This window comes from Lepisosteus platostomus, chromosome 6, assembly GCF_059453375.1.
Source record: "Lepisosteus platostomus isolate fLepPlt1 chromosome 6, fLepPlt1.hap1, whole genome shotgun sequence".
Taxonomy (NCBI): Eukaryota; Metazoa; Chordata; class Actinopteri; order Semionotiformes; family Lepisosteidae; genus Lepisosteus; species Lepisosteus platostomus.
Genome location: NC_142616.1, coordinates 56,336,026 through 56,355,781, shown reverse-complemented (window position 1 = coordinate 56,355,781; position 19,756 = coordinate 56,336,026). Strand labels below are relative to the sequence as shown.

The 19,756-nt window shown below is 38.0% G+C and overlaps 1 protein-coding gene across 1 annotated transcript; it reads left to right on the top strand.

Annotated features, from left to right (window-relative positions):
* Nucleotides 1-11,582: 11,582 nt before the first annotated feature.
* On the top strand, nucleotides 11,583-16,185 carry setmar (SET domain and mariner transposase fusion gene). Its single transcript, XM_088636458.1, has 2 exons — nucleotides 11,583-11,790; nucleotides 15,299-16,185. Exons 1-2 carry the CDS (start codon nucleotides 11,692-11,694, stop codon nucleotides 16,088-16,090), a joined length of 891 nt encoding a protein of 296 aa, XP_088492584.1. The 5' UTR covers nucleotides 11,583-11,691; the 3' UTR covers nucleotides 16,091-16,185.
* The last annotated feature ends 3,571 nt before the right edge of the window (nucleotides 16,186-19,756 follow it).

Genomic DNA, 19,756 nt, shown 5'->3' with positions numbered 1-19,756 from the left:
GTGCTGTGTGTGGTAAGTAGGGATGAACAAGGCAAACCCAGTACAGTATATCATTTTTTAAGGCAACAAGCAAAGCCTGTTTCAAACAGACCTCCCTTGAATCTTCCATCTGTTTTCCAGCAACAAATGCTTTTGTGTGCCTGTCACAATACCAAACAGGCAGCAGGACACGGGGTAGTGTGGAAGAATGCCAGTAACTCACCTGAGGTTATAGTTATCACACAGCACAGTACCGTCAAAAGACCTGGAAGAGACTAGACTTGTGCTCATCCACATGGCTTCTAAGGGACATCCCCAATGTAAGAGAGGTGTCTCAACCTTCTAGTAACATGGGCTACTGGAGTGCTCAATGATGCAAAAAAAAAAAATCAGCATTGCTCCTTCCCACGAACCAAATTCCCCTACTCTCCCTCCCCCTCACTTAATAACTGGACTGAAAACCAAATACTTCCCCAAATAAATCAGCATCTCTCAGCATCCCACATTCCTCTCCTCCATCCTCCCCTTCATCAGTATTTAGCAACATTACCTTTAATATCCCAACAGAATCCACCCTATTTCATCATGTCTATATTAAGTAGGTAGGATACTGAAAGCAAAGAAGTGGAATAGGCTTTTGATTTGAGTAATAACTTTAGCAAATTGTTGAAACGTGGTTGCTGACCTGGAGAATGCCATGTATGTATGACAGGCTGAGGAGTTCAATGACTAGGTCCAAGTGAAGGCATGTAGAAAAGTAAGGTGGAGAAACAACCAGGCAGCCAGGCAGAGCTGGGGATGTGCTGGACTAAATGGCAGGACTAAGGGAAATCTGCAAAGCCAAGCAGATCAGAAAGGTTGCTAATAACACCAAACCATGAAGTATCCAGTGCTGATGAGGTAATTACCCATTAAGTGGGGGCAGGTGGCACGGACAGCTTTCCAGATCACGTTCTCGTGGCACTCAGGTAGTATTTGACTCGGCGTGCGAGCCAAGTCACCATGTTGCCGTGGAGACCAGGGTATGGGAGCTCCGGCTCATTGTGGAGTAACGTAAGTAGAATAGGAATATCAGAAGACCAGTACCTGAGTTTCACATAGCCCAAAACGGTTTGTATTAATTTCCTTCTTTCACGAGTAAGGTACTGAAAGCCCCAGAGGTAGTTTATCTTTCTAACATCAAAATGAATTTTAAAAAATTGCACCCCCTCAGGTGTACAGTGCACATCACTGACACTCCTTAATTGCTTTGTGCTAAATCCTGTCATGTGAATAAATCATTCCTCCATAATTGGTTGCCTAGCAGCCCCGGCAGCCACCCCACTAGCTTGACTCACCATCTGCCCCTTTCATGTGACTGGCTGTGACAGGCTCCTCTACTCTTCCTGCTGACTCAGTTTTTAATCTCAAAATAATCCTTTTTTGAGGGGCAAAGAAACAATCGTTCCCCGAGCCAATTTTTATAGCCTAATGTGAAATGGCCCCTTCTGCATGTGGTGGATTTTGTTTCATGTACCGTTTTGTTTTCGTCTCGGCTTTAAGGACTTTGCTGCCTTCTACAAAAAAATAATAATAATCAACTTGAGCGTCTCTTTGAAAATTGCCAGTAATTGGTTTAGAGGGATGTTGTGGTAATCAAGCACTTGCAGGGTAACAAATTAAGACAGCAAAGTCTTTAAATTCTTTGCCGTCTTAAATCAAATAAAACAGGCTGACTGGCAACAAAATCTGTATACAAGAAACATTACCATGCTAGATGAAAGTAGCACAAGTGATTTAAAACGTGTCAGTCACAACAGTGTATGATTAATTTTATGTTTCATTTATATGCTCTAACTTTAATTTTCTACTGAATGGCCTGCTGATAAACATTTTATTTCATATATAAAATTAAAGCAAGACACCTAGGTATGGGTAATTTGTATGAACACCAGAAAACAGTCTCCAATGAAAAGTTATTCCATTCCATAATAGAGAGAATTTTGTAAGATTTGCCTTTTGGGGGATGATGCACTTTGATTTTATAATATGAAATTCACTCTACCCAAGAGGGTAAAAAGTATCAAATATTTCAGCCTCTTTCTTTATGATAGATAATGAGATGTTTTATTTACATGAAAATATTGATCTCCTCTCAAGGATTTCATATACATTTTTCCCCACTACTGAACAGCATCTTCTACTATAGAAACACTTTTAGCCTATCCTCATGTGTGCTCAGTGTTGGCAGAGAATGTGCTGGGTATGCGTGCAAAAAAAGCAGACTTCTTTATTTCCTGATTTTGTAATGAAGAAAATTCACAAGATCGGTTTAATTATTTGTCTTTTCAGGAAAGAGAAAAAATCCTTGATTACTAGTTGACTTGTACACTATCACCTCCACAGCAGATATGCATAGTGAATACCACATCTACACGAAGGCTACAAAGGAATGGCTATAGGTTAATTTTACACTGAAAGTTAGAAAGAATAAAAAAAGCAAAGTTAAGGCTGTGGCTTCACACATCTGAAAAAGACTACACATACTGTTTTTTTTCTTCTTTCCTGTTTGCAGAGTGGAATTAAACTAATTCTAGATATGCATATTACTTCAAACAATTGTAGATTCAGTTTTAACTACAGAAAAATATTTTTAATAAAGCTAAATGAGGCTCAAAAAAACTTTCTGCGTTGTTTAAAAAACATTCTGTATTACACTTTAGGATGACTGATGTACTGTATAAATATTGCTGGTGTTTTACCTGCAGTCATTCACTACATGTATTTTTGTGCTTGTACAATCTCTCAATGCAATTATGTCTGCCTAACTGTTTTAAAGCAGGATACAATAGGCATCAAGTACACATTTGCTGTTCATCCACCTGTTTTTCCCTGCTCCGTGTTTTTCTGAAGCAATTGAAAGGCCTCCAGCATCATAAACTCTCCCAATCACCCCCAGAATGCAAAAGAAGGACTACTTTCATCTCCTGTCCAGCTGTTTCCTTCATTCCTTTCCAGCAGGTTCAGGTTATGAAAAAAAAGATTAGAATCTAATGGACAACATCAGGAGCACAAATGAGAGACCAAAACACTAAACGTTGCTTCGGGAAATATCATCGAGAAAAACTGCCTCTATCCAACTTGCTACTGACCAGATTGCACTCCCCCTGTTAATGGACATTTACATAATTCCACATGACTTCTTTAACCCCCATGAGGCCAAATTAGGGCTCATAAAGAACATTGTCTACATTTACTTCCTTCTACAGAGAGCAGAAAGGGTCCAAGAATTCAGAAGCACTCAGAGGTTGAGACTGTTTATCAAAAATATTTAAAAGGAACTCTTTTCTTGAGTTTCACTTATGCTGAAGGGTCTATAACTCAAACATCTAAATGTATTTCATTGCAATAGGCTGCAGTATTTGTATACACCCTCCCATTTATTTTTTCTACAAAAAGTAAAATACTGATGTGTCTACCTTTATAAGTAATATTTGTACAGACACTGAACTTAAAATGCTTAGAGTAAATGTTCCAGTAATATTCTTCCTTATGTTGCCTATTCTAAAATAATCAATCAGTGTCTCAGAACGTACCTACAGTATACAAGGTTTATCAAATTTCAGATTTAAACTTTAACTGATTTAACTGTGATTGAAGTTTTCTGATGGTCCAAGTGCTCAATATCATCAAACTCATGTATAAAGTCATCCAAATGGACCATGTCAAGTTCAGCAATAATATCAAAATGATTAGTCATAGGAGATAAAGAGCACATTTTATACATTTTTTGGTAGTTTTGTTTTATGGCATTTGTAACAAAATGTTTTCATATCAGGAAGTGAATACTTCATTTTAGGGTCATTTTAGTAAGCAACTTGACAGTATTTTGGGACTGATGAGCCACAAAAAAAAAACCAAATGAGCAAGACTGGCTACATAAACTCCTCTTGTTTGTGTAATTCGTCTTATGTTTTTAAGTTTTTTATTCTGTTGTAGTCGCACTTAGCTCTGGCCCTTATATACAAAGCCTGCTTTCAGTGTTTACTGTATTGTTGCACAGCAGAAGTAAACTTGCAGGCACATGCTTTGGATTTTGACAGAGCCAAAGAAGGGGAATGGTTTAGATTGTCAAAGGGTTTCTATTCTGTAGAGTATATCAAACAAAAATTAAAACAGTTATTAAAAATTCAGCACTAGGACAGAAATAGACATCAGTCACCACATGGTACCCAAAATGTTTTTTCATTGTTTTAGTTTAAGACCAATTTCTTTGAGAAAATGGGGTGAGACATAATTTACTGCAGTAAATGCCAATGCTTCACTAAAACATAATTTTCTCCTTTATCTGGTATACTGTAGATTGTACAATAATCAAAATAGTTTTGCTAATAAAATGTTGGATTACTCGTCCCCACCCATGATCACCATTATGATAGTTTCAGTTTACTTATAAGTGGTAATTTGATTTGTATCTTGATGTTCAAGGAAATATCTCACTGATAGAATGATAGAAACATTTACTCCATCAAAAGTAAAGAAAAGTTACTAAAACATCAATAAAATATCTAAATTAAATTTTACTGGGAAATAGTACTCGTTTGACTTTGGAGTATAAGGCTGATTGTGATCTAGATTGTGAAGCAGTTTACATTTTTATTCATTGCTGTCCTTTAATTATTAAAAACATATTTGTTGACACCAGCAGTACAGAAACTTGATTGACACAAAGTGAAGGTTGCAAAATGGAAAATAGGAAAATTTAGGGAGAAAAAAAACCTTGTCATGTCTCCGTCTCGCAGCACAGAAAGTTATAGGAAAGGGACATACCGTTATCACAAAAAATGTGATGCACTTTTTAGGTAAACTGCTTTTTATAATTTCCAGATCTTCAATAGCGCCTGCGATTACCATTATGTAACTAATTATAGGTAGCTGGTACATCCGAGCTTTTGGGAAAAGAAACAGGTTTTCTAAGGATAATCCTTGATCAGGCTGGATGCCTGCCTGCAGAAATAATGGACCTCATTCAAATGCTCAACCAGCTGAGTGAATGGCTGACAGCCAGCAGCCAGTCAATGGTCAGGGGGGGGTTGTGTGACAGGAGCAAGGCCAATGTCTGACATTTTGATGGCGACTATCCAGGTCAGTCTTTCAAAAGGTTTACCAAATCAGTGTGGTGCCGAGGAATAGCACAAGATGCATCATTTAACATACCGCCAAGGGCCATTCTCATAAACCCTTTTCCTCTGTGCTATACTTAATGCTTGCTTAAAAAAAGCAAACTCTTAATAAGCACATTAAGTGCCTATCCTGATGTATGAGACGCTTTCTAACTTTGTTTTGTTGTTCCTCAGAAAGGCAACACTACAAGTGTTACCAAGCCCATTTGGTCTCATTTGCACGAGGACACATTCTACTTTATAGTACTTTTCAGATTTGCTGTGTGCAGAATCCTACTTTTTATTTAGCTTTTCAAAATTTGAAAATGGCATCATTTTCCGTTTTAACCTTTCCAAATTAATAAGATAATGCCCTGAAGAGCAGTTTGAAAAAAAAAACTTTATTACACTGTTAGAATACTGCGTTTGCTTTTCCCTACAGTCAATATATAAAAGCCTGATATTCTTCAAAATAGCTCTACCAGGAGACAAAGATACACAAGCATTAACTGCAGTCCTTTCATCATGAAAAGTAGGTCTCTTTCACCCCTTCTCATCCATAAGACATACACATGTTCAAACCAAAGCTTTTAATACTTCAAAGACAGTGACAAAAAGGAGTGACTAATTTCTGTATACTTTCCATACAACCTAATGAAGATTTATTCCTTAATAATTCAGTTTCTTTGACACATCCTTGGTATTCTTTGATTCACACTGAGAGTATATATTATGCTATTAATCATTTAAGATCTTCCATAAACATAGCACTGATATTAAAATACTAATAGTGTATTTCAATGGGAAGACAATTAATGAAACTTTAAAAATAATAGTGCAGATACGGGTTATATTGGAAAATCTAGGCAACTTTTCATTTTTCAACACAAAAGGATCTAAAGAAATGCCTTTATACTTTGAAAGAATCCTATTTAAAAACAGACTCGTTTGGAAATGATTTGCAGGGCTTATTGTTAATTCTGTCATCAAGTCATTTTTTCTTGGATTCCACAGCTTCTTTTACACTCTTTGATGTGATGGACACAATCTATTACATTTACAGTATCTCTGTAATCTTTCGGATTCTGTTTAGAAAAACTTCAATGTTTTATCCCTCTTTCAAAATGGTGGTGGTGACGGTTGAGTGCACATAACTAACATCTTTGAGGTTACCTTCTTGTCTCTATGAATCCTTAGATGTTTACAAATATTGACAACTGGTTATCAATAGGTCTGACATGTGAAGATGTATGACATTGTAGTGCTTGGCGTATCTTTTTTTAACAATCTGTTGGGGAAAAAAAATCCATAATTTTACAAGGCATTTTACTCTTTCTAGAAAATTACTGCGTCGTGATGGCTGACAGACAGGGAAGGTGCTGTTATGACAAATGGCTTGAAAATGCCAGCCAGCTCTGGGACTCTATCCCAGCAATATGACCTTTATCCATCTGCTAGTTTCAAAACCTTATTTCAAACAGCCTCAGTGGCAAAGGTGTGGGCTCACAGCAGCACCAGGCAACAATCTGCAAGCGCACAAGCTGAGATAACAGAAACGGCGCATAATTACGTCGCCACAGCTGTTTTTTTTTTCTTCAAGACTCTGCATTTCAGCAAAAACATCTAACCTCTAAGTTTATTGATTTTAATAAAGCCGTAGTTTTTTGTTCTTAATGGCAAGTAGTGGATTTAACGATATTTTCTTTAAAGTTAGCCTCTCATTACAGTCAATAAGCCCAAGAAAGTCCCAAGTACATATTACTGTATCATATACTGCATATAATAGAGTAAGCAGAGGGAACTATATTAGTGTATACCATTTTATTCATGGTAGATGTGTTCAGTAAAATGTCTGTTATCGTACTCTAAAACTACCATTTTGAAAAAAATGGAAATATAGAATAAATATGGATATACATGTAGTTAATAAAGGGAAATTAAGGGATCTCATTTCCGTTGACAGCATCTGAGTGCAGTTTTTTTAAATCCAACCTCTGGTAAATCAAAAAGGGAATTAATCTCCCTTTCCCTTTAAGAATCTTTTAGCAAGAAGGTTCCCTCGTTTTCTGCGACTTAAAACAAAGCCCCAGAAGAGCTCTAGGGCCATGATTTACTCAACTCCACTCTCTTAAGTGTCATTTAGCCTGAAGTTGAACTTACAGTAAATGTAAGAGCAGCTCCTTAAGATCAGCCTACCCAGGAAACCAAGAGGCTTCTTCAAGAGATAAACGTTTAAGCTGTAAAATGGAGATTCTACAGCCATTGGCTCCAGAATCAGACACCTCACTGGTGATTCACGAAGGTTTTACAGCTTTAACTGACCATTCCGCAGCACAGACTTTGTTAGCCTCAGGTCTTTTTTCTTTATTTCATTTTTTTTAAATGTGAAAAAATCTGGATTTCATATCATCTTTTTTTCTTTACTCCAGCAGTATGATATACCCCTGGTGGATTTACAGTACAAACAGATGGATCGCCACTACAACTGCAAAAGCAGTTCAATGTTATGTGATGTCACTAATGGGACAGTGGTGTCACCTCTACAGTCATATCCAGCATCAAGTACTGTATCTCCACCATAATCTCAAAGGACACTCATGTTGATACCTTTTTTTACAAACGGAAACAGATTGTCAGAAATGAGATTGAGAAAATTTCAATCACACACACAGTGTCATTGCTCTGCAGTTTATTTATTACAAAGGTCGAGCTAGCAGCTTGCCCATGAGATGTACACCTGCGTTCAGTGTTTTGGAAATACTTATGCTATCTGGTGCTTTACAGTCTGTATTTTAACAGATGTTTGTGGTGACTTATTAGCAGCACTAAACAGGTTTACTTGTGATGTCTAAATTTTGTTTCATACAGAACAGTTGTGAATGTGCAGAAAGATGAGTGTTAAATGAAGTGTTATGATGCTACCAGAATTTACAAAAAGATTTACAGGTGGCATGGTAGCACAGTGCTTAACAGTGCTGCCTTGCAGCACTAGGGCCATGTGTACAAATCCTGTTGTAGTATACAGTATGCATGGGGTTTGTATTCTTATACATTCCCTGTATTTGCATTGGTTTTCTCCCACAGCATAGTAGCTATACTGGTAGGTTCACTGACTTCTAGGAAAATTGGTCCTGGTGTGAGTGATTGTGTGCCCCGAGATGGTCTAGTACCCTCTCTAGGGTGTATACTGCCTTGCACTTGCCTGGACAGGCTGAATAAAGTGGTTACAAAATGGATGGATTCATCTGAACACAAAACAAGAAAATACCAAGGATACAAAAAAAATGTTTTCTGTAGCATAAACGAAACACATTTTACACTCCAATATTTGTGTTTCATATGTTTCAGGAGGGGTTAATTTATGAACAAGACCTTGGTTATCGTGGACCATCTTGACTATGGTGTATCAGTGCCCCCTGTTGACAAATGTGAGAATTGTTTCCCCTGTCATGCATAGACAGTATGACAGAAATCATGCTTTCTTTTGCAGAGATCACAGAGCATTGTCAGATTTAAGCACTTCTAATCACAGGTTTCAACCACGTCTTCCCGATCCTTAAAACAACATAAATAGAATGGCTCTTATTAGAACACATTTCAGGACAATTTTAATGGACTTAATATATCAATAATTGGTACTTCCATTAATCAATTCATTTTAATAATAATAATAATAATAATAATAATAATTGCTTACACTTATATAGCGCTTTTCTGGACACTCCACTCAAAGCGCTTTACAGGTAATGGGGACTCCCCTCCACCACCACACAATTTTCTCATTGTGTTATCCAATTCAGGGCCATGGATAAGCCTATCCCAGCAAGCAATGGGCACAACACAGGATACACCCCAGACAGGACGGTAGTCCATTGCAGGGCACACACAGACAAACATGCACACATTCACACCACAGCCAAATTTTCCTAGAGGCCAATAAGAAACCTACTACTTCAAGGTGTTTTGTCTGCCTGGGGTAATGATTGCTATCCAAAGAAAATTCTTTAGAAAGTACTGAACCTGAAATTTGACAAACAGTACTAAACTTTGATAAGGTGGAATCTTCCATACATTATAAAATTCTAAGATTTCAGAAAGATAGTTTAAGTGTAGAACATTTTCATTTACAAGTATATACAAAGTATAGTTTGATATCTTTGTTTCTATTAGAGAAGAAAATTGATGTTTATTTGTATCTACCTATAGCATTCATTTCTATAGCTGTACGATTGCCCAGAAAAAAAACAGACCCTTAAAAACTTTGATTCTAAAATAACAGGCATCAATTTTATTAACTCATTCTCAGTTGTTTTGCTTACCAGCAACAAAATGTGTCAAACCTTTTAGGTTATTTTGTTTAGATTAATTTAGCATTTAAAAATAGGCAGTACTTTAGAATACTCAAAGCAATTTACAGTAAAACTAAAAACCATTAAAAAAAACACAAAAATAGTAACAAAGATAGGAGAAGATAAATTTAGCACACAAACAGAAATTATTGGAAATGTCTGTGCTCAGGGTAGTTGACTCCCTGATATCCTCGGGATACAATTCCCAAACTTTTTAATCAAGAGAAAACCCTGACAGAGTGTAAGCAAGCTTGGGGGGACAAACAAACAAACGAGGACTGCGAGGTGGGTAGGAGGAGGAAAATAAGTGAAATAGGCACTGAGGTGCCAAGCCATGCCGAGCCTTTCAGGTGAGCATGAGGATTTTGAATTTAACTTGGAGCCTGAAAGGAAGCCAGTGCAGGGACTCCAGGACAAAATGAAAAATGTTTTCTTCCTTTTTGCGTCTTTTGGTGGGTTTGTGCGACTGTAACAGTTAAGAACTTTAAGTTAAATGAATAACAGTCACCTTAACATTTTCGCAGCTGTTGTCTAACATTTCCTTTATGTTGTTTGAACAAAGGAAATTACATATTTTTCCAGGACAAAATACAGAATTCACTAATCTTTAAAAGAACAGCTTAATCTTTTATGACAATGGGACCTGGTAGTATTAAAGAAATTATGACAGCTTTCTCTCTCCATTGACTTTCTAGTACTTTGCCCTGTGACCTCACACTCAGGAGTACAAAGTCTTGTGAACCTACTACATCTACTGTATAATGGACTAAGTGTCACACTCTGGCTTTCCAAAGCTAATACACTATTTAATGACAATGTGCAAGATTTTTTTTTTTTTGATAGCATGGCAAATGGTTTCCACATGAGCTGTAACCGTATCTTTCCCCAGATAGCAGTGGCAAGAACCTCGCTCGGTCGATTCCGGTTGGCCGGGGGCGCTCATTAACCGTCATCTTATTTACCGGCGTCCCGACCCGGAAAGCGACCGAGGCTGCTACCCATATTAATCCTTTATAGTCTTTTTTCTGATTTCTAGTACCTGAAAAAAACCTCTGCCTCCAAATCCTCTTTTGAAATGCTTTAATGTTTTCCTAAACCATCAGGATCTGTGAAAAAACAAGCACCAACTGCCTCACGAACTGCATTTAAAGGAAGCCAGAGACTCCAGGTGCAGCCAATTCAGTGATTTCCTCGTGAGAATTTGAAAAATGTGGCTCCCCTAAATGAGAGAACCCCGCCCTTGCTACAGACACATAACATTCATTTCCTCCACCCATTTTCTAATCGCTTCGTCTAATTCAGTGTCACATGGGACTATATACAGCCTGATGCATGCAAAGGACTCGAGGCAGGGTAGCCCCTTTATGGGACACCAATCCATCATGGGACGGACGGACACTTGTATTGCAGGAATTAATCAAATAATTTCCATTAGAGAGTCACTCCAAGCTTATATATTTATGTAAACAGCAATTTGGGCAAAAAAAGCATACCTGCTTGTAACCGCATCTCTAAAATGCAAAACAGCTCTTAAAAGTGACGTGTAAGTTTAGCCATTATAAATAGTAACATTTTGGGTTAATGATGCACTGGTATAAAACGTAAATAAAAAGATAAATGTAATTTAAAAAAGAAACGTACAAGCGAGCTAAAGCTCTAACAATATCACAAATTGGACTCCTATTAAGAGGGACCAACAGGTGTGTGGGGGAAGTTATTAATTGCAGTTCTCTCGGCCACCGTACTTAGCCATCAAGAAAAGATTGTCGAAAAGAGCATGGTAATTACTATAATAAACTATCAAGTAACTCTTGTTTAATCTACACCATGGGTTCAAAGTGCAAGCGATTTGCTCATTTCCCACACGAACCATTTTTGTGAAAATAACCGAAGACTTTCTATAGAAATGTCCCAAATCTTTCTGGTTGTCCTATAATCGAGAGTCATTTTTCTTTTTAGACGCGCTGTATCACACTAACTCCTCTCGTTCAAAGAGCTCATACAAAGACGCCTACAAACCACATTTTAGAAAAGCAAACGGAATCATGGGCTGGACTATCCTGTGCTTCTTCGCTCTCATTGGTAATCTCTTGTTTAGGAAACAGACCTCCCGGAAGTTCTGCCCTTATCCCTTAGTTCACGTTTAAAGATGGGGTGTAAGAACTTCTGAAACGAGTCTTGTCTCAATATACATTTAAAGTAAATTGGGTTACAGATTACAAATGAGCTGGAATTCCGAATATGATGTGTGCTGTGCTCTGGAGAACCTGCCAGTCTTTGTTGAAAACAAAATCAATAAAGAGGATTTGCCCCAGTTTCAGGTAATTTAGAAGATGGCATTGAGACTCCTATTCACCAGGCTACTAACATTCTGACGTGGTTATATATGTATATGTTTTTGGAAATACAAATTAGAAAATTCAGATGCTAAAGCAAGAGCTCGTGTAATCGAACAAAATGGACGTCGGTAAAACAGATATACATTTTGCAGAATAACGCATTGTGTTTCCCCTAGTATGAGACAAGCAAAAAACAAAATCGCTATCTAAAGCAAGCTCTTCTGTATGTATAATAAATTCGAATATATTAGAATACAATAAATCGTTCCATTATTTGTCATGATATATGCTTTGAGTACTGTATATCTCGTATTATTTATAGAAAGAGAATATGAAAGTTTTCTTAGAATACAAAAGTTTATTTCATGTGCGGATATTTGCTGTGCGTTAATACAAAGAAAATGTCCTGTACTGTATGGAAATATGTGATTTAATGAATCTTGAAACCAGTTGTTGCAAAGCAAGCATTTCACAGATAATGTCAGTAGATGGCGCTATGATCTTAATTTGTTCAAAACATTTTTAGACGGGTAATAAGGTAACAAAGATGTGCTTTTGAAATCTGCTCCTTTATAGTTCAGATAACTATTTTGGTCCTTTTCGACCAGTTATATAGTATTTTGAAAGAGTTTCAACAATGTCCAGAGAATTAGAAAACACTAAAAATAAAGCATAATACGCAGCATACAGATAAAATTGGCGCAAGTTGTTTATTTTCGTATATAAGAAATTGTTTATGGATTTTATTCATCCTTCCTCATAGTTACATTTTTTGTTTCCATTAGTCCTGCACAGCAGTAAATACTGCACATGAGGCACTGCATGAGCTACAATTTTTACTTCTGGTATTTTTATCTTTCATCAGTACCCTGACTAGGACTTGTCTGCTGAAACATGCTTGTTTTATTCCCATTGTATTGGAATTTTTTAAAAATCAAAATATTTAAGAAAAAAACACATAAAGGTTGATCAGAAAAAAGTTTGTCTAACTGATCTGACTGAATGTGGAACTTTCTTGAACTGCTTATTCTTTGTGAGCCTTGGAGTTTGCTTTGCTGAGATCACAGTTGAAGGGCTTGAGACTAAACATGATAGTAAATGTGGTATGAGTGGATCTGTTTTTATCACAATGAAATGGCTTTCTGGTTCGTTGACTTTTACAAGTTACGCTCGAATGAACTGCCCATCAGTAAAATACTGCCTTAAACCTGCTTATGACCTTACCCAAGCAACACATCTGTTGGTCAAACTATGTTTCCTCTTTCAGCCCACATCAGTTCCCCTGCAATTCTAATCTTTTAATAGCCACTGATTAACCTTATCTGACGTCAGGCTGGGTACCATGGGGATATTAGGTGCTGTCGTAGTTTTATCAATGTGGATAGGGTGGAGGTTCAAATAAAACTCTTCGGTGGAGGTGTAGACTTCAGGTACAGTATATACAGTGTGCCGTACCTGCATGTTGAACAGCGTGTAAAACTGGTTAACTAGTGAGGTCAGTCTACCAGACAGCCAATCAGCATGTGGGATTATCACTGTTCTGCAAAAGCAGGAGTCATGCGAGATTGAGCCATTTATGTGCAAGGACTAACTGGAGTCAATAAACGGCATTTAAGCAGTTGCACCACTCTGTTTTGAATAAGCAGACTGGCCATCCTTAAGATACATATCATATAGCAGGCATAGTGATGTGTATGAGAAGGAATGGAAAACAGGGCAGGAGGAGAGAGTTGCATTAGGTCTCTAGCAGTTTGCAGTCTTGTTTTGAATGGATGTTGATCCAGAAATGTGATGCTATTGCTTACGGCCAACACGAACCTTTTCCTTTCTGAATAGGCTTTCACAAATTGTGCAGATTTTGCAGTGATAATTTAACTTTTATGAAAGAGTTAAGAGGGTGCTGTAGTGGTGCCTCATAGCATTGAGGCCCTGGGTTCAATTCTGGGCTTGGGGCGATATCTGCCTGAAGTCTGTATGTTATCCCCGTGTTCACGTGGGTTTCCTTTGGGTGTTCCAGTTTCCTCCCACAGTCCAAAAACAGAAGGTTAATTTTCTTCTGAGCAAATCAAACCTGGTGTGAGTGTGTGCGTGTCGGTGTTAACGTCTGTGTCTGGCATCAAGTCCAGAGTGTTCCCCCGCCTTGCACCCAGTGCTTGCTGGAACAAACTCTGGCTCGAGCAATATGCTGACACTGACATTTGGCTAAATGTAATAATTGACCAACGCCATATTACAGTTTAGGCTGCATTTCATGTATGCATATGCAACTAATTGTGATTTGCTCAGCAGGAGTCCTTATCCTTATCCATGTTGATTTTCAGTTGTATAAAATTATATACTAAGTGTATAAACAAAATGGGTTAAATAAAATACAGTAAATCATAAACGTAAAATATATCAGCATACAATTACTGTTAAGTATAACAGAATAAGTGCAGGTGCCTGGTTATGGGGTAATTACAATTCAGATAAAAAGGAATCAAGTGCACAACTGATTAAGTATATGGTAGTGGAGTGTACTGTGTAAGTGTACCAGAAAGTACTGTATGTTGGACAAAACAATACAATTAGTGCGACAGTAGGGGGTTCCAGATTTCATATGCATGACTTCCTTAGTGCAACTAGTACCGTCAGAACTGGTGAGTGCTGAGGAGGCACTGGGAGGTAGTCGGGGACTGTGGAGGTCTGTAGGCTGGTCTTTTCATCAGAGGGAGGGATGATTGGAGAGAAAAAGGGCTTTAGAAGGGGCTGAAGAGAGTAGCACGTCCCCTAGAGGAACAGCAGAAGGAGCAGGATGGGGTTTGAGTAGAAACAGGGGACTGGAGCTAGGAGGGAGACAGTTATCCCAGAAACCAGTTAACCTGTCAGTATGTCTTTGGAAACCAAACCATTCTTAGGAAAACCCACGTGAACACAAGAACATACAAACTCCACACAGATATAACACCCCAGGTTTGGAACTGAATCCAGGCCCCAGTACTTACCACTTCACTACCATGCTCCGCAATGAGCATTATTACTTTGCTTAAATATGTTTAACCACAGCGAGGGAGCGCTGGAAAGGACTATCTCATTGCAAATCTGGCCCCGTCATCTACTTGCAATGATCGCTAACCACTTGCTAACCTCATTTGGAAAGTTTTTTTTTTATTTTTGTTATTTTGTTAGCACGTGTACTTATTGTGAGATGTTTTCTTTGCAATAAAGTTTATTTTGATAGAAAAAAAATCTTTTTCAATCCCTGTGAAGCTTCTTTTGTAAATTATTTTTTTTCCTGTTATTGGTTACTGTATTCATGGTACCCTTGGTCTGAGAAATAGTCTTTTTGCAGTGCTCTTATCTTAACACAAGGATTCAGATAAATAGCGAGGCCTGGGACAGAGCAGAGAACAGAGCTATGAGGTTAAAAGGGTAATTATCCTCAGATGCAACCTGCTAATTAACCAACAGAGTCCTCAGTTTTAACTCCTCCAATGTTGTTGTTTTGCAGTATTCTCCAGAACAGGTTCCAGGGCCTGGCACGGATACTGACCCCTCTGAAGTGACCTTTCCAGGGTGTGGCTGCCATGCGACTTCCTGTCTCTCAGGTAGCTGCACGTGTCTGGAGAGGCACGGGCAGATGTACGATGGTAACCTCCGTCTCCGAGACCAGGAAGAAAACGAGGACTACAGCAGGCCGGTGTTTGAGTGTAACGTCATGTGCAGATGCAGCGAGAACTGTGCAAATCGAGTTGTGCAAAGAGGCTTGGGCTTCAGACTCGAGGTGTGTCAGACTCACACCAAAGGATGGGGTCTGAGGACACTGGAGCCCATACAGAAGGGACAGTTTGTGTGCGAATACGCTGGGGAAGTGATCGGTTTCGCCGAAGCGTGCAGAAGACAAGCCTCCCAGAAACCCGAAGATATGAATTACATCATAGCTGTAAAGGAACACACAGGTGGCGGCGGAACCATCGAAACATTTGTCGACCCAGCTCGCGTGGGGAATGTGGGAAGGTTCCTCAACCACTCTTGCCAACCGAATTTGTTCATGGTGCCAGTGCGGGTGGACTCTCTTGTTCCCCGCCTGGCCCTCTTCGCCGGGCGTGATATTGCATCAGGGGAGGAACTTGTGTTTGATTACTCGGGGAGATATAAAAACAGCCTGGGGAATGGCCAGGCTCCAAGCACCATCAGTGCAGAGAGTTGGATGAGAAAACCGTGTTACTGCGGATCCCAGGATTGCTGTGGATTTTTGCCCTTGGATATTTCTGTTATAAATAATGGTGAAGTGTCCAATTAAAATGTTTTTTTTTTCTTGAAATGTAATCTCATCTGTATACAATATGTTATTAAATTATAATTAAAAGAGACATCTTAGTACTGCGTTCAGTGATATTTAAATGGTCCCTTGTTTTTCTATGAATGTATAACCATTTAGGAGAAATTAGGATTAGGATATGAATTTAACCATTAGGATAAAGATGTTTGATGTCCCAGAGAATGTGTGGTAATTCAAATAATATAAATCAGAAATACATTAATTTTCTACATGAGATTTTTTTTCACGTGAAACAAAGCACCCTCTTCATCCGTTACTGAAACTTATTCCCATGAACAATCAATTAGAGTAATGAGCAGACGGATTTAATCTTCATACCCTTTATCTGAAAAGGTGTGAAATTTGACCTGAAAAGCTTGCTGCAAAATTACTTGTCTTACATAAGAAACAGCCTTTTATGTAATAAGTGCCAGTGCTGGAGATACAAACAGTGCCTGGAGAAATGTTTTTAACATCCTGGAATAAATGTATACAGGAAAGCTCTTCCAGTGGACACAGAAGAGGTGAGATAGAAGGTGTCTTCAGAGTATCTTTCCTTGCAAATACCTTTTTCAAATCCAATGCATAATTTGCCAGTTTTCTGGACTTCTTATACCCTAATTTGCAAAACACTTTTATTATTTATCCTGAACTACTACTGCTTCCTCCTAGTTTTTCACATTATAAAACTAGTGCTTGTATAGCAGGGCTGCCGTATCAAATGGAGGCCAAAAAGTCCTATCTAATGATGTAAAGAGACTAATATTTGCCTGTAACAGTAGAATTACAATGCCTGAAATTGCTAAAACTCAGATCCAAGCCTGGCTATTCTCTGCAAGTTGGCTAAATTGAAAATTGTCTGACTTCAAAAGGGTTCAAGATTCCAACTCTCAACATTTGCAAAACAGCAGAAAGCGTTAAAATACATCAGTAGATCACAAAAAATATATAATTTCCATTTAAGAGGTCACAACTCTATCAAATTAGATACTGAAATCTCATCAGGGCTTTCTGTAGAATTTCAAGGGGACCTTGGCCATTACTGAATACAGCAGGGTTGATGTAATTATTCTTCTAAATTTCTTCTTGATATTGTCCCCAGCACCAATAAAACCCTCAACTTACTACTTAACTGTACATGTTTTACGTATAGGTAGTCAGATTTTAATAGTACTTAAAGCTAGGTAACCAGACCTCCTATTTTGCTACTGTATATACAGTACTATACTAGAGATGACGGTATGTATTGTCTGTGTTATGTTACATTGTGTCCTGGTTCAAAAACTTCGAACATCTGGTCACCTACTTTAGCCCCAATTGGCAAAAGCAATTAAAATGAGCCTGTGGGTATTCTTTTATAGTAAGATGGTAATATTATTTTATCACACTAGGTGTGAATCTGTCCTACTTCTGATAACCATTCTTAAATTTCCCACTTTGAAAACTCCTCAGAAGCTGCCCCATTTCTTGTCTAGACCTGCTTTAATCTCATACTCATTTCACTTTATTAATTTTAAAAATTTGGGTTAATTACTACGGAGATTATAAAGCCTTGGAAATTAGACTAATGTGGGAATGATGGTGACGATATGAGATGGAACTTCTTATCACCACTAAAAAAAAGCACCAGGAAGTCCTGTGTGTTGAATAAATCTCCTCACAGTGTGCGTGTGATCTTTCAACTGGAGATTAAAACAACTCCCATAGCAGAGGTATTAAATCCTAAAAGAAAAATAAAAAATACACAGGTCTTACAGTACATCATTACACACGCAGTTTACTAGATTACGTGCCAATGTTGAGCGGCCTCAAAATGTATCTGTGCCTTTCATAAGGAAACGTAGAGCTGGATTTCCCCAAAATGTATTATAAGGGAGTATTGATTTAATCAAAAGCAGAACTTAAAAAATTATATACATGTAAATCCACAATTGACATTTCTTCAAAGCCTGTCACTACTGTATGGTGACCATAAATGCAGTGAATTAAATGAATTACAATTTCTACTCATCTGGTAGTGTCATTGAGCCCCGGAAAAGAACAAATTCTGGATGTCACTTTAATAGCTACTGGGTATAAAAGATGGCTGAATCTGAGCAAATTACAGGGTCAGTGAAGATGATTGACCCCAACAGCTGCGGTGTTAGCAATAATACAATAAGACATTGCTTTGGACTGTGGAAATCATCGTCAAGAAGTCCAAGGCCTACTCCACTGGGACAAGAATGGCAGAATTTCTAATCCAAATGTGCAGGCAGAAAAGTCATCTGAGATACAGCACGAGGGCAACATTTGGGAATCTTAAAGGGAAAAATATTCAAGATACAAAGTCTTCACGATTACTAGGGGTGACCTCATGAATCTGAAGTATGTGGCAATTTCACATGGCAACAGTAAAACAAAAGGTGTGGTAGTGCCAAAAAGTAACTATTGGACTCGCACACATGTTCTTGAATGAAATAGCAATTGACCTTTTTGGACAGTATCAGTTAGAAACAATTCTTCAAGCTTGTCAAAGCCAAAGGAGGTTTCACAACATGCATATTGCTGGAGTGTGAATAATTTTGAGCATTAATTTTAAGCATATATTTAGAAATATATACGCAACACCCCACATTTGCCAGCAATGAAAGGTTGTCTTAAAACCTTTTTTGGGTGGAGCAGTGGCTCTGCGGCTAAGGATCTGCACCTGTGACTGGAAGGTTGCCGGTTCAAATCCCGCAGCCGGCAGAGGAATCCTACTCCGTTGGGCCCCTGAGCAAGGCCCTTAACCCTCACCTGCTTGAGGGGCGCTGTACAATGGCAGATCCTGCGCTCTGACCCCCAGCTTCTCTCCCTGTCTGTGTGTCTGTGTCTCCTTGGAGAAAAAGCTGGGGTATGCGAAAAGATGAATTCCTAATGCAAGAAATTGTATAGGGCTAATAAAGAAACATAACATTAAAAAAAATAAATGAAATTTACATAATGAAAATCACTTAAATTACAGATTCACAAATTGTCAAATATTGGGTTAAGTACAGTAACGATACAGAATAACTGAAACTAAAATTAAGAATATGTATGTACAGTACATACTTTTTTCCCCCCTCTTCATAAATCATAAACAAAACATACGCATTTTCCTTATTGTGAATGTATATAGTTCAATTAGAAGTAAAATAACTGTAAAATATAAAGGGAAGAGAAAGGCTAAATTTTCATGTGTAAATTTGTATTATAAAATGATTGTTTGCTATGTTATCTTTATTTTAAAATTATTTTATCCGTTCCCTAAAATAAAAATAAAAAATAGATATGCAACACTTTTGGACAGATGTCATACTTATACATTCAATATTTTCAGTCACGGAAGTCATTCGTTTTTTTATTTCTTTCTACCAAAAAAGAATGTCTCCCCCTGTTTCTTCCAGATGTTCCAGTTTCCTCCCACAGTCCAAAGACATACTGGTAGGTTCATTGGCTTGAGGGAAAACAGGCTCAGGTGTAAGTGTGTGTGTCTCTATGTGTGCAATGTGATGGACTGATGTCCCCCTCAGGGTGTATCCTGTCTTGTGCCCGTTGTTAGCTGGGTTAGACTGTCTCACAGCCCTGAAATGGATAAAGCGGTTCGAAAATGGATGGATAAAAAGGCACTCTTGACACTTTTCC

Coding starts and splice junctions, on each gene's coding strand:
- setmar (XM_088636458.1), top strand. CDS start 11,692: ATGAGCTGGAATTCCGAATATGATGTGTGCTGTGCTCTGGAGAACCTG. Junction 11,791..15,298: donor AGGATTTGCCCCAGTTTCAG/GTAATTTAGAAG, acceptor GTTGTTTTGCAG/TATTCTCCAGAACAGGTTCC.